At 38.6% G+C, this 15,561-nt stretch overlaps 1 protein-coding gene across 2 annotated transcripts in view; it reads right to left on the minus strand.

Annotated features, from left to right (window-relative positions):
* Positions 1-15,473, minus strand: part of EIF5B (eukaryotic translation initiation factor 5B) — a 91,054-nt gene extending 75,581 nt beyond the window's left edge. For both annotated transcript variants that reach the window (XM_039217990.1, XM_039217989.1), the window contains exon 1: positions 15,160-15,473. In XM_039217990.1, coding sequence (XP_039073921.1) covers positions 15,160-15,194 — 35 coding nt within the window. In that variant the 5' untranslated portion in view covers positions 15,195-15,473. The remainder of the gene's footprint in view (positions 1-15,159) is intronic.
* Positions 15,474-15,561: the final 88 nt, after the last annotated feature.

The raw sequence follows: 15,561 nt of genomic DNA on the forward strand, positions 1-15,561 counted from the left end.
TCTACTCATCCCCAAGTTGAAAAACATGAATTGACCATAATCTCAAAGTACTGAGGGAAATGCTGGGAGGAAGGAACAGTCATGCCTAAACCTGTTACTACTTTTCTATTTACTTTGGTTTCTGCTCACCTCCCCCAAAACTCTTATCAGCAATAAGAGGAAAAGCATAAGGAGCAATCCCATTCTTTACTCCTAATCTATCCTAGCCGCTCCAGTAGCAGTAAGGAAAACAGAGAATCCGGCCTTCTTCATAGGATGCCTTTTAGCCTATCTCCAATCTCCAATTTTCTTACCCAGTACTCCTTATTAACAGTTGCATATACAAAGAGGAAAAATAAAACAAAAGAAGGAAAAGCTCAACAGACACAGCTCCCTCACTAGCTTCCATCACTGCCACAACCACCAATCCCCAAAAGTGCTCACTCCCCACTCCCCCAGTGGAGTTCCATCTTATGTACTACAACCCATTAATTCAGAGCTGCCTATTCACATCTGGGGAGGGGGAAGCCCTCCCAGCTTATTATTTCCTTATAAACTAAGTTTTGACACCTTTAAAAGGTATATGAAACCACATGAAATTCTACTTTCACTGTACAATGCAATGCAAACAGAACATATCTTACTACCTTCCACACAATTCAGCCTAATTCACCACTTTCTAAATACCTGATTCATTAAAGTGACAACATAAGAGCAAACACAAGCATCATCTTGCAGACCTCAAAATGCATATAATCTAAGTTCACACATACTATAGATTCCAATGTGTCTAAAGATAAACTCAGTCCCAGGAATTTTTTTCAAACTGGAGTGAGTATTCTCAATGGGGATTGGGAGGAGGTGGGGAGGGTCAGAAGTGGATATCACGATTCTGGGTTATTTCAAAAGGCTAAGAATTCTCCCTAGTAGCTTCTGTTTTATATGTTTTTAAATTTGAAAAAAAAATTTTAACGTTTATTTATTTCTGAGAGAGAGAGAGTGCACGAGTGCACATGCAGGGGAGGTACAGAGAGAGGAGACAGAATTCAAAGCAAGCTCCAGGCTCTGAGCTGTCAGCACAGAGCCAGATGTGGGGCTCAAACTCACAAACCATGAGATCAGGACCTAAGCCAAAATCGGATGCTCAACCTACTCAGCCACCCAGGCACTTCTGTTTTTAATTTTAACTTGATAATAAAGATTTAAGACAAACATGTCATGAACCATCCAGATGGCCACCTTATCATACTGTACTGTCACAGAATTATCAACCCAAGCTTTTGTTTACAAACCTCCACTTGAATTTTGAAAGATCGGGGCAGACTTACTACGTAAACATTTTGCCAACAGAAGGTGCTACAATACAAAGCTTAAAATCATTAGCTCAAATTGAAAAAGTTATTAGAAACACTGAGCCTCTACTGAACTCAAAAGAAGTCTATTACAAAGTCAATATATTCACAATGAAATAGCCAGTTTAGATCCTGCTACTCAAAGAATTAATCTGGAAGAAACAGCAGCAAGGAATATCACCTTGTTAGAAATGTAAAATCTCAGTCCCACCCCAGACTTAACTAAATCAGTATCTTTTTTACAAGATCCACAGGTGAATCACATGCACATTAAAGTTTGAGAAGCACTGATTTAGAATCAACAACACAATAGTATCATCTTTCACATCAATGCTACAAATCTGAATGTGAAAAAAATCTTCTATTTCTTACTATTTGATAGAGGAGTATTTTGGGTCTCATACTTTCACAAGAAATATAAGTTTTATACCCCCATATATATGTATAGACACTACAGATAACTCAGGCCAATATTCTGAATTAGTATCCTAAGAAAGTACACAACCTATGCTCTAAAGTAACTGCTTAAATTCAGCACATTCAAAAAAATTCAAACTTGTAAACAAATTGAGTACATTCAGCACTCACTGAAAGTGAACTTGTAGTCTGTATTTTGTACAAGTAACTCTGGTCCTTTAGTCACTATGAAAGGTATTATTTCCACCAGGACCCCTGAGTGGCTCAGTTGGTTAAGTGTCCAAACTTGGCAGGTCATGCTCTTGCATTTGGTGAGTGTGAGTCCCACATCCACATCAGGCTCTGTGCTGACAGCCTGAAGCCTGGAGCCTGCTTTGTAGGTCTACTCATTTTTTTGTTGTTGTTCAAAATTGGATACTTTAGGGGCACCTGGGTTGCTCAGTTGGTTAAGCATCCGACTTTGACTCAGGTCATGATCTCACGGTTTGTGGGTTCGAGCCTCGCATCCGGCTCTGTACTGACAGCTAGCTCAGAGCCTGGAGCCTGTCTTCAGATTCTGTGACTCCCTCTCTCTCTGACCCTCCCCTGCTCACACTGCCTCTCTCTCAAAAATAAATAAAACATTAAAAAAAATTTTTTTTAATGTTTGAGGCTGTTTCAAAATGATGAGAATAAGAGTAGGTAGAATATAGATGAAACAAGATCATCCATGAATCTGTAATATCTGAAACGGAGTGATGGACACATGTGGATTCATTATTCTACTTTTGTATGTGTTTGAAATTTTCATTTAACAAAATTTATACTATAGCAATCAAAATAAGGTGGTACGGGTTTAAGGCTAAGCAGACACCAAAGGAATAAAAAACCCATCCATGGTCAGTTGACTGGACAGCAGTGCCAACACCAATCAATAGTTAAAGAAACAGTCTTCTCAACAAATGGTACTGGGACTAGACATTTACATACAAAAGATGTTGAACCTCTAATTCACATAATATACAAAAATTAACTCAAAATGGGTTAAAGACATAAACTTAAGATCTAAAACATAAAATTCTTAAGAAGAAAACATATAGGTGAATCTTCATGACCTTGGACTTGGCAATAGATTCTTAGCTACAATACCAAAAGTACAAGCAACAACAACCAAAAAAGAAGCTGGACTTCATCAAAATTAATTCTTTTTTGTAAAAGGACACTATCAAGACAATGGAAACAACCCATATAATGGAAGAAAGTATTTACAAATCATACATCTCAAGTATCCAGAATATATAAAGAATTCTTAAAACTCAATCTTAAAAACAATTTAAAAATAAGTGAAGGATTTGACAAACTTTTTCCAAAGATGACAGTCAAATGGTAGTGAATACATAAAAAAGATGTTCATCATTAGCAATCAGGGAAATGCAAATTAAAACTAGGAATGGGATGCCTCTTCACAACTACTAAGATGATTATTAAAAACAAAAACAGGGGCGCCTGGGTGGCTTAGTCGGTTAAGCGTCCGACTTTCGCTTAGGTCATGATCTCGCGGTTCATGGGTTCGAGCCCCGCGTCGGGCTCTGTGCTGACTGCCAGATAATGATTTTTATTATTTTAAGCCACTAAGTTTGGAATGACTTAATATGATCCAAAAAGAATTGGAGCACCCATAGATTTCTTCCTATTCTCTGGCTACTTGTGGTCTTGTGTGATTCCATACACATTTTAGTATTATTCTAGTTTTGTGAAAAATGTTGGAGGAATCACCAAACTTTTTACAGTGGCTGAAACATTTTACATTTCTACCAGCAGCGTGAAAGGATTCTAATTTCTTCATATCTTTGCCTTTGTTTTTGTTTTAAAAAAATTTTTTTAATGTTTTATTTATTTCTAGGAGAGAGAGAGACAGTGCGAGCAGGGGAGGGTCAGAGAGAGAGGGAGACACAGAATCTGAAACAGGCTCCAGGCTCTGAGCTCATTTGGTTAAGCATCCAACTTTGGATCATGTCATGATCTCACTGTTCATGAGTTCAAGCACCATGTTGAGCTTTGTGCTGACAGCTCAGAGCCTGGAGCCTGCTTAGAGGTAGGGTGGGTGGGTGGATGGGGGTGTGGGTATGGGTGTGTCTACCCCTCCCCAATGGCACTCTGTTTCTCTCAAAAAAAATAATAAATGAAACATTAAAAATTAAATTTAAAAATTAAATGGTCAGTTTCATGTTATATGAATTTCACCTCAAATAAATTTCAAAAAATTGATTACATATTTCATATTGACCTAAGACTAAATTAACAGAACTTAACACTTTATTCCTCCTTCAGTAGTAAGTTTGCAGGCTTTTAAAATGATTTTGTCCTTAAACCTAACAGCACAGAACGCAGTTACCACTTACCAGTCTAATAATTCCTCTCAATTACCAACAGGCTGAGATAACCAAATTTTGAGAATTCTAAACAAGTTCAGAATGAGAACATGAAGAGAAAATCTACACAGGGAAAAAAAAATTTTAGCCAGATACCTATAACGAAAAAGTGTGAACTTAAAAAAAATTATGACCTATACCACTATGAAATGCAATGTGAATCTTGAACAAACTATAAAAAGCCACTGTGCAGGTAGAAATTTGACATATGGACTAAATATTACATATTAGAGGATTTGTGTTAATTGCGCTAGGTAGGATAAGGGTATTGTGGTTATATAAAACAAAATTTAGGGAGAAATGTCAAGATATCTCTAAAATACATAACAAAAATGAGGACAAAATTCTAGTAATGATTAAATCTAAGTGATGAGTATATGCAGTTAACTGTATTATTCCTCCAACTTTTCTGTGTGCTTGAAATTTTTATATTAAAAAGTTAAGCTTCTATAAACAATTACAGGGGCACCTGGGTGGCTTAGTCAGTTAAGTGTTCGACTCTTGATTTAGGCTCAGGTCGTGATCTCAGGGTCGTGAGATCAAGGCCCACATCAGGCTCATGCTGAGTACAGAGGCTGCTTAAGAGTCTGTCTCCCCCCTCTGCTCCTCCCCACCCTCACTCATGCGCCCTCCCTTCCTCTACGTAAAATAAAAATTAAAAAATAAGTAAAAATAAAATTTTAAAATTACAAACTTGCATAAATGAAAGGTAAACTTTGGAATGAATCAGGCACCTACCTAGTACTTTGTCTCATAATTTTTGGAGTCTGGAAAGGTAATGCCTTCCCAGCATTTCATTCCTTTAAGACTTCGTTAGATATTAATGTGTCTAAAACAGGAACTTGGTTTTCATTATTTTGAGGTTAGAGCAAATTAAATACTTGAAAACTTAAAATCTACTAAGTACATATCTATTTTTTTACAAGGTTCAGTCCTGACATGTCATGCATTTAAGTAATATCTCACCGTAAGTAAAATGTCACTGACCTGGAGTGAAGGGTTATAAAGTAAAATGAAAATATGAGATAATAGCACAACTATCCCTATACTGATTTATACAGCACTAAATACTGACTTTCTATATGCAAGGTTAAATTTCAAATCTGACCACGTAAAAAACACAAATAGCATGTATAAGTTCTAACCCAGGATAAGAGGGAAAAATAGAAATAAAGCATGGCAGAACTGTGTGCACAAACGAAAACAAAATAGATGGCTAAAATAAAGTCAAGTCTATCATTAATTCAAGCAATATAAGTGACTTTAAGCCCTTAAAGATAGGGTATCAAATTCTATCAAAATTCAATGTTATGCTGTTTACCAAAAGACAAACCCAAAACAGCTACACAGAAAGGTTAAAAGGGAAAAGATGGGCATGGAGGAGAGCACTTGTGGGGATGAGCACCGGGTATTATATGGAAACCAACTTGACAATAAACTATTTGTAAAAAAAAAAAAAAAAAAAAGGGGGGGGGGGGATAAAGGTGGAATACTCAACAAAACACTAGGAAACCACATCCAAAACATATAAGAAGGATTATACACCATGTCCAAGTGGAATCTATCCCAGTATTGCAAAGTTGATTCAACACAGAAAAATCAATTAACATAAATTCAACATATGTAAATAGTAAAAGACAAAACCACATGATCATCTCAGTAAATGATGAAACAGCATTCAACAAAATCCAACACTTTTTCATGGTAAAAACATTCTACAAACTGAAACAGAATGGAAACTACTCTAGGAAAAACACAGTTAACATCATACCAAATGGGTAAACACTGAAAGCTTTTTCCCTCTACAAAACAAGGATAGCCACTCTCCCCATTTCTAGTCAACATTGTACTGCAGAATCCAGCCAGAGTTTTAAGCAAGACAAAGAAGCCAAGAACATTTAGACTGGAAAAGAGGAAACTATCTGAACTTGCAGATGACATGACAATGTCAATACACACACACACACACAAAACAAAATACCATTAGAGCTAATAAGTGAGTTCAGTAAGATTGCAGGATAGATCACTACACAAAAATTGTATTTAAACTATGCACTGGTAATAAACAAAATGAATTTAAAACAATTCCATTTGCAACAGTGTAAAAGAATTAAATGCTTAGGAATACTTTTAAAAGAAAGGCAAATGTCAAACTCTGAAAATTGTAAAAAAAAAAATCACTGAGGGCATTCACTTTTGAATGTCCCCTCTCTGTAAAGAGAACTTTGCTATTATTATTCTTTTTTAAAAAAAAATTTTTTAGGGTGATGGGCATTGAGGAGGGCACTTGGAATGAGCAGTGGGTGTTGTATGGAAGCCAATTTGACAATAAATTATATTTAAAAAATTTAATATTTTATTTTTGAGAGAGATAGAGCATAAGTGGAGGAGGGGCGCAGAGAGAGAGAGAGAGAGAGACTGAGACACAGAATCCAAAGCAGGCTCCAGGCTCTGAGCCATCAGCACAGAGCCCGACGCAGGGCTCGAACCCAAGAACAGTGAGATCATGACCTGAGCTGAAGTCTACACTTAACCAACTTAAGCCACCCAGGTGCCCCTACTATTCTTCCTTTCTAATCTTATATTCTAATAAACTTTTGCCTGCTACTGAAAAAAAAAAAAAATCACTGACACTAAATACCTAAGTAAGTGGAAACACTTCCCATACTCACGGGTCAAAAGGCATTAGTATTGACAATACTCCCAAAATTGAGCTACAAATGAAATGCAATCCCACTCATAATCTCAACTACCTTTTTTTTGTGTTGCAGAAATTGAGAAGTGATCCTAACATCTGTATGGAAATGTAAGGGACACAGAATAGCCAAAACAATCTCTAAAAGAAATCAGAAACATCACACTTTCCAATTTCTAAACTCACCACAGAACTATTGCAATCAAGACAGTGCGGTACTGCCGTAAGGACACAGAGATGGAAGGAACAATACTGAGAGTCCAGAAATAAACCTCTACACATATGGCCAATTGATTTCAACAAGGCATTAGAGAGACAGAATAGTCTTTTTAACAAATGGTGCTGAGACAACTGGATATTAACATGCAAAAAATGCAACTGGAATCCTACCCTCACACTTAATAAACAAAATGTAACTCAAAACCGCTCAAAAGTCTAAATATAAAAGCTAAAACTATAAAGCTACTAGAAAAAAAAAGAAACAGTAAATCTTCACGGCTTTGGATTTGGTGATAGTTTCTCAGATCTGACACCAAAAGCACATGCAACTAAAGATCAGATAAATCAGACTTCACGAAAATTAGGAACTAGTGTGCTACAAAGGACAATATCAAGAAAATGAAACAGGGGCACCTGGCTGGCTCAGTTAGTAGACCATGTGACTCTTGATCTCAGAGTTGTATGTCTGAGCCCCACAGTGGATGCAGACATTACTTAAAACTCAAAAAAAAATTTTTTTAAAACCCTACAGGAGAAAATAACCCAGAGAATGGGGACAAAATATTTGCAAACCATATCTCATTAAGGATTTGCATTTAGAATATATAAAGAACTCATATTCCTCATTAATAAAGAAGTCAATTTAAAAATAGGCAAAGGATCTGAATAGAAAATTCTCCAAACAAGATATACCAAGGTCCAAAAAGCACATGAGGACATATTCAACGTCTTAAGCCATCACAGAATGCAAACCAAAATCCCAATAAGACACTTCTCATATCCACTAGAATGGCTATAAATCAAAAAGTCAGATGATAGGAAGTGTTATGAAGATGTAGAGAAATTTGAATCCTTTCCTCATAAATATTTTTTAATATTTATTTTTGAGAGTGTGTGAGCAGGGGTAGGGACAGAGAAAGGGAGATAGAGAATCCCAGGCAGGCTCCTCACTGTCAGCACAGAGCCTTCCCTCCATGAGGCTCACACCCACAAACTGTGAGATCACAACCTGAGCCAAAATCAAGAGTCAGATGCTTAGCTGACTGAGCCACTGTGAGACCCCAAGAAACTGGAAATCTTCTACACTGTTGATTGGAATGTAAAATGGAGCAGCAGGTTTGGCAGCTCCTGAAGAAATTAAATACAGAGTTACCCTATGACCCAACAATTTCACTCCTAGGTATAAACACCAAATAACTGAAAACATATGTCCACACAAAAATGTGTACAGGTATTTTTATAGCAGTATGATTCATAACAGCCAACAAGGAGAACCACCCAATGTCCATCAAGTGATGAATGGTGAAATAAAATGTAGTATATTCACATCATGTAATCTTAGAACACATGATTCTAGCCTTAGAAGAAATGCCAACTACAATGCCGTTAGTCTTATCTATCAACTTCACAAAAGCTCAGTACCTGAAACCTAATGACATAAATCTGAGATAAAACAGTACTCAATTTGGGGCACCTAGGTGGCTCAGTCAATTGAGTGTCTGATTCTTGATTTCAGCTCAGGTCATGATCCCAGGGTCATGGGATCCACGCTCAGCACAGAGCCTGCTTAAGATTCTCTCTCTCCCCCCTCTGCCCTCTCCCTTGCTCACAAAACAAACAACAACAAAACCAACAACAGTGCACAATTGTATTTTTAGGGACTGCTATCTAAACTTTACAATTTGAATAAAGTTTCAGAAACACAAAAGCCACATATTTTAGATCTCAATGGAAAGTATACTTCTATCACCAAAAGGACTGAAAACCAATTATTCTAAAAAATGACTGCTACCTGGGTGAAAAATAGGGATTCTTCTTAAAGAACATGGCTGAAATTTTATATACCATGACTGAAACATTAAATCATTGTTGCTTTCACTTTAAATATACAGACTAAGAGAAAAAGCAATTATGTAATTAAATTAGTTAATAGAGAAAGAAATTCTTTAAAGAAATTTTGGCACTGATTGGCTTATAGACAATGGCTGTCATTTTTCTATTCTCCCTCCTTTTTTGAGTTCTTAATTTGTTTCACCAGTAAAGACCCTATACAGATGTTAATTTTTTATTGGACAGTCTATACTTTAGAATATCAGGATTTCTTGAATCAGCTAGGACAACACAGTAAAAAGCCACAGGTTCTGTAGTGAGATTTGGCTTACCAGCTGAAAGGCTCTAAACCTAAGCACATTGTTATGTTAAATCCCACTTTCCCCTTCTATGTGTTATATAATAGTCCTTAAATCTCTATACTTTCCCCTTCCTCTCAGATTCTCACATTAGTTACAATGTGGTTATTGGTTCCATGTTCCATATAAGTGCTTTCGTGCTTTCCTTAAAATTACATAACTATGTGGTAACCGCTAGGGCAAGCTGCGTTGCTATGATTATTTCAATACTGTTTTATAAGGGTTCAAAATACCTGTATATTTTGTACTATAATTTCCTAACAGTTCATATTTGTCACAGGGCATAAATTATAATGGGAGAGGAATAGAAGTCATATGGGTGTCACTAAAACATTTGAATGCTGCTGCAATGTCTGCAATGTTCTCTCCCTGTTCTCCTCTTCTTCACTATTTACGTTATCACAAACTAATAACATAATCACAATTTAGGCCTTACCCTTTACACTGCTATTTTTAATAACAAAGTCCAGTGAGTTAGTCAGACACAAGATAACCATCTTAAAAGTTTTCTTATTAAACAAAAAAGAAAAATTATTACATTAACAGCAACCAAACTGTAAGACACCTAGAAATAAGCCAAACAAGAAACATCCTGAAGACTCAAATAAAAAATTTTACTCATCTACAATTAAATTAACCAAATACAGAAGCACATCTTATTAGTGATTTGTTTACCACTATATTTCAAGGACCTAGAACAATACCTGGCACTTAAGTGATGAAGCAGACAATACATTTCTTGAATGAGATGATCCAGAATCATAAAGATGTGAGTATACTAAACAATCTAAAAACTTAATGGGACTCAGAATTAAAACCAATCCCAACAGATATGTAACAGACCTTGAGAAGTTCACCTACTGCATAAAAAAAATGAAAATCCTAAGTGGGTAAAATATCAAGAGCATGAACATGACCACAGATGTCTTAAGTTGTCCTTGAGCAGTCCTCCAACAGTTCTACCATCTGTTAGACAAACACTAATGATGGCCAAAAGCTTGGAAAATGTCTCACACATGCCCAAATCTAGTTCAGGAATCCCTAAATCAGCTGTTCTCAAAGTAGTCCCTACAACATATTCAGAGAGTCTAAACTAATGCAAGAGATCAAAACTATTTTCAAAATTATACTGAGAAGCTATTAAACTTCTTTAGTCTCATTTTCTGACAACTGTAGGGTGGAGTTTTCAGGAGGTCACATGATGTACAAGAATGAATGCACAAACATAGGAGAATCAAGTTCTCCTCTACTAAGCTAGACAGTAAGGAAATTTGCAAGTACGTTTAATGATACGTCTTTTCATTATTCTTTAAAAATGACTACTTTACAATGCTACTTATGTTAATATGTAATGTGTTTTTAGTTTTTTCTTTAAGATTTTAGTTTTTTAAGTAAACTCTTTGTCCAAAATTGGGCTGGAACTTATGATCTTGAAGATGAAGAGTCCCATGCTTAGTCAGTTAAGCATCTGGCTCGATTCAGCTCAGGTCATGATCTCAGGGTTCGTAAGATCAAGCCCCACACGGAGCTCTGTGCTGACGGTGTGGATGGAGTCGGCTTGGGATTCTCTGTCTCCCTCGGTGCCCTCCCCAACTCATGTTCTATCAAAATAAATAAACACTACAAACAAAAAGAGTACCATGCTCTACCAACTGAACCAGCCAGGCACCCCTAGTTTTATTTTTAAATTAATAACAACTACTTTAAGAACTTTTAATTTGTAATACAGTTAAGTATTGACAGATATAACCCACATAAAAACATTTTTAGTTCCTTAGGAAGTTAAAATGTAGGGGCGCCTGGGTGGCTCAGTCAGTTAAGCGTCCGACTTTGGCTCAGGGCATGATCGCACGGTTTGTGGGTTCGAACCGCGCGTCAGGCTGTGTGCTGACAGCTAGCTCAGAGCCTGGAGCCTGCTTTGGATTCTGTGTCTCCCTCTCCCTCTGACCCTCCCCTGCTCACTCACTCACTCTCAGAAATAAATAAAAAACATTTAAAAAAAATTTTTTTTAAATGTAAAGGGGTGCTAGGACCAAAAAGTTTGAGACCTGCTGTTCTGACCTAACCACTGACACTCAGTTCTTCAGCTAAACAAAGTTTTGCCCACCTTATAGATCAAATCCAAGAAGGGAAGAAACTTAAATAAAGCACAATTAGTAGGCAAGCAACATCAAAAATAGCTGCATCAGCTCCCCAGAGATCACCATTATAGAAGGCTAAAGTTACTACCGGCTAACAACAAAAGTTTATCATCTGTTTTCTCTTTCATGCGTGGCAGACTATGACAAATATCACATATCAATTTCCTAAAGTATCAGTATGAGAACAAGCTAAGCCAATAAAACTCTTGGATTATACACCTTTTCTTTTATAATCAAGTATATGGAGATAGAAGGTTTTTTAAATTTTTGTAATGTTTATTTATTTTTGAGAGGAGGGGGTTATGATAGAGAGGAGACACAGAATCCCAAGCAGGCTCCAGGCTGACAGCTCGACAGTGGACTGGAACCTATGAACTGTGAGATCATGACCTGAGCCAAAGTAGGACACAACCGACTGAGCCACCCAGGAGATAGGGTTTTTTGTTAATGCAAGTATATACAGATGAGAAATAAATTCCTTTGTTGAACTACAGACTACTTGCCACTTGGCCAACTCCCTCTCTGGGAAGCTCTGGAGTATCTGCTATACTCGGAGCTCCTTCTGGGCAGGTTCCTTAATTAGATAACCATGTTTTCTATCACAGGGAAGGGACCCTGCTACCCTGATCATACCTGACTGACTAGGATGAATGTCTGACATTAAAGCAACCATCTAAAGGCTAGGATAGTGTCTCAGAGATAGCCAGAACTCCCATGAAAACAGAATTTGCCAGTAATGACAGAAATACTAAGTTAAAACAACAAATAGCGGAATCACTATACTGGCAAACTTACTGGTGTAGAGAACCACAGCAAGAAATAACCTAATGGTGAACATACCCTAGAACTCTACGAAATCCTGAAAGACCTTCTAGTTCCTAAATGACATCTCCACCACCATATCTGATGCTGGGATAGATGAAATAATTATCTTCCTTCTCCCCATATCCCGCCCCCTTTTCTGTGTGTGGGGCTGGAGGGAAGAGGTAATTAATCCTATTAACGTGATACATCAACTCCCTTATAATCTGAAATATAAAACTACCACACTTAGTGTGGGGATCAAACAAACAAAAAAGGGACCCGAAAAGTGACTCAATGCCCTATCTTGATAACTAATAAGCAGCAGCTCATTTCTCACCCAGTTCTAGCTGGCCAGAAACATATTCAGCTTAGCATAGCTTGAAAGAGAAGGGGAGGTGGAATGAATATAAAATCTTTAAGGGGCGTCTGGGTGGCTTAGTCGGTTAAGCGTCCGACTTTCGCTTAGGTCATGATCTCGCGGTTCGTGGGTTCGAGCCCCACGTCGGGCTCTGTGCTGACTGCTGGCTCAGAGCCTGGAGCCTGCTTCAGATTCTGTGTTTCCCTCTCTCTCTGACCCTCACCTGCTCACGCTGTCTCTCTCTCTCCCCCTCTCCCTCTAAGAATTAAATTTAAAAAGTGGGGATCTTTATACAACAGTAAAACCAAATATCTCATTTTACACAAACAAGAATATTAATCCTAAAATATGACTCTCTCCTTCTAGACCTTCTTCCCAGTCTGTTTTTGTTTCTTTTACAAATATTCAAAATATCCTTGAAGAAAATAGTATTTCAACGTACTGAAGGTCATAGCAAACTAATTCACAAGTAGTGCAATTTCCTTGACTTCCTTCATCCCTCCCCAAATATCTTCCCAGTCTCTCCCTTCCTCTAAAATATCTTATGTGGAATGCCAAAGTAAAAAGGCCAAACAGTTCTGGTCCAACAGGGACCTCTGCAAAACCCTGGGATTTCTTAGATATTATTTCAAAGGCATTCGAGCAAAGGAGTCCATGAAACATTGAAAAATAAACTTGATATACGAGAAAATAAATTTTTCAATTACATTGCCACCACTTTCCCTTCAAAATGAGCCAAAATATAAGACCACAGATTAGTCAGGAGCTAGGGGGCAAGGGAATAGTAGTATTATTCCTCCTATACTTCCAAACCAATCATTTAACACAGGCTCCAGTGTTTGCACTTTAAACTTTACATCAATGACGAAAATCTTTATAATCACTAACAAATACTTTTTTCTAAAAACACACTAACAAGAATAAGTACCTCCCTTCTGAATAGCTCTTTTCCATTATGAAAGAACTTAAAAGTAAAAAAATGTAAGTAAAGGACTAACATACACATATTTTTTTAATTTAAAAAACTTCTGTATTCCTGAACCAAACAAGCCAATTAAAAAAAAAATTTTTAAATAAGACACTGAAATTAGAAAACTGAGTGGATACTCAGTAATACTTAAGACAGCCTTAATATTCCCTAGACTTGATGATAAAATTGTGGTTTTTTTCCCCTCAAGTATTTATCTTTCAGATACACTTGAAGGATTTACACATGAAAGGATTGAGATGGCTCTGAAATATCCAGCAGGTGGATAAAACAGAAATGGTCATGTGATAACCGTGGGTAATTGGTATACAAAACTTTATATTTATCTATTTCTTCAACACAGTCGAGGAAAAATGTATGCGTCAAAACATCCTGTCAAAAGCAAAGAAATTTTGGTCCCACTAAATCACCCAGAATTCTGATTATTTTCTCTAATTTACCTGGTTTAATTAACAAGTTCTAGTCTGCAAGCCAATTAACTTCCTCCAATTTCAAGATTCACCTTGGTGTCTCTCAATTCCACTCATGAGCCAGGTGACTGCCAGGTGAGCACACAATCCGGAATTCCAAATTATAATTAGTAATCTTATTTTAACTTCAAGACCTGATATCCATTTTGAGTTAAAATTATAACTATTATAGGTGATTGCTTTGGGTTTTGTTTTAATTTTACCTTACTCTCCCCCTAATATTTGAACCTGGTGTGCTTGCTAAGTAGTATACAAAGGTGAAACCTAACAGATGTTGTTCACTCCCAGAGAGTAAACTTTGAATGAGAAGAGTAAAAGAATTCAATCGAATGTGACACACAGAAGTGTTGCAAAAAATCTCAGGGTAGGTAGCTTTGCGATATACCTTTACACTCCCTCCCCCCAAAAACCTTTAAAGTGGTTAGAAAAAAAAAGAGATCCGAGTTGGTTGGTTTTGTCTCCTCCCCCCTTTTTAAGGGGAGGTGCTAGAGAGCAAAGAAATGGCCTAAAGACAGGCCGGAAGAAGGAAAGCGAAAAGCATGGAATGTGGACAACGAGCCCTTAAACAATTGAGACCTGTCCCCAAATAAAATTAAAGAGAGCGTTACCTGTGAAACACCTCCCTGTACCTCCAACGCACCTGAGCGGCTCAGAGTTTTAAAAAAAACCTAGCTCTAGGTACACATACTCGAACTCTCCTCTCCAAGCATTCACAGGTACAAAGGCACAGAAAGAACTCTTCCTCACCGTCGCTGATAGCAGCGCCGCAAAAACAACTCACTTGCCCCGGCCACGCTGACCCGGCCGTGTCCGGCCCAGAGGAGCCTCCTGAGCCCCTACCCCTGGGATCCCCAAAACCACTGCCCCGCTCTTCTGGCGGGAGACCCCTCTTTCCAGGCCGGGAGAGGAGTACCTGCCGGACCAAGTATCGACTGGAAGAACCCGCCAGCCGCCGAGGCCCTCCGCGCCCGCCCGGAACTAGGGTCTTGGCCCCGCGCCGCCCCTTTCTGGACTCAGGCCCAGGGCCCCGCGGTGCGGGTCGCGAGCCTCGCCCCCGGTCCACCCCGCGCCGGCGAAAGCCAAGCGAACCACTGAGCTGCGGCGGACGCCGCCGTGCGGACCCAGTCACTGGCTACCTGTCTTCGCTCTTGTTTTTCTGTTTCTTCCCCATCGTGTGTCAGCGGCGCTCGTAGCCCCAGCCCCTCTATTCGGTCTCTCACAGACCCACTGTCCCCCAGCCGACTTTGGTCTGTGTTCAGCTCCGTTCCCTTCGCGCTGCCGCCTCTCGCACCCGGCTCTCCACAGACCCGCGCACTGGGACAGGGCACATATGGTGTGAGCTCTGAGTGCGCAAGCGCATCGCCTCGCCGCCCCGGCGTGAGGACGCAGGGCGCGGCTCATCGAGAGCTGTGCTTCGGGTAGAGCGTCTCCCGTTGACCCGCCCGTCAGGCGGGAGCCCGAGCGCCCCCTTTCCGCAAGCGTCCTCCGCGCACCGATAACTGCGGGGTTCTAGAACCCTGAGACAATGAGGCCGAAAA

The sequence above is a fragment of the Hyaena hyaena genome, unplaced genomic scaffold (genome assembly GCF_003009895.1).
Source record: "Hyaena hyaena isolate Hyena2069 unplaced genomic scaffold, ASM300989v1 scaffold_731, whole genome shotgun sequence".
NCBI lineage: Eukaryota > Metazoa > Chordata > Mammalia > Carnivora > Hyaenidae > Hyaena > Hyaena hyaena.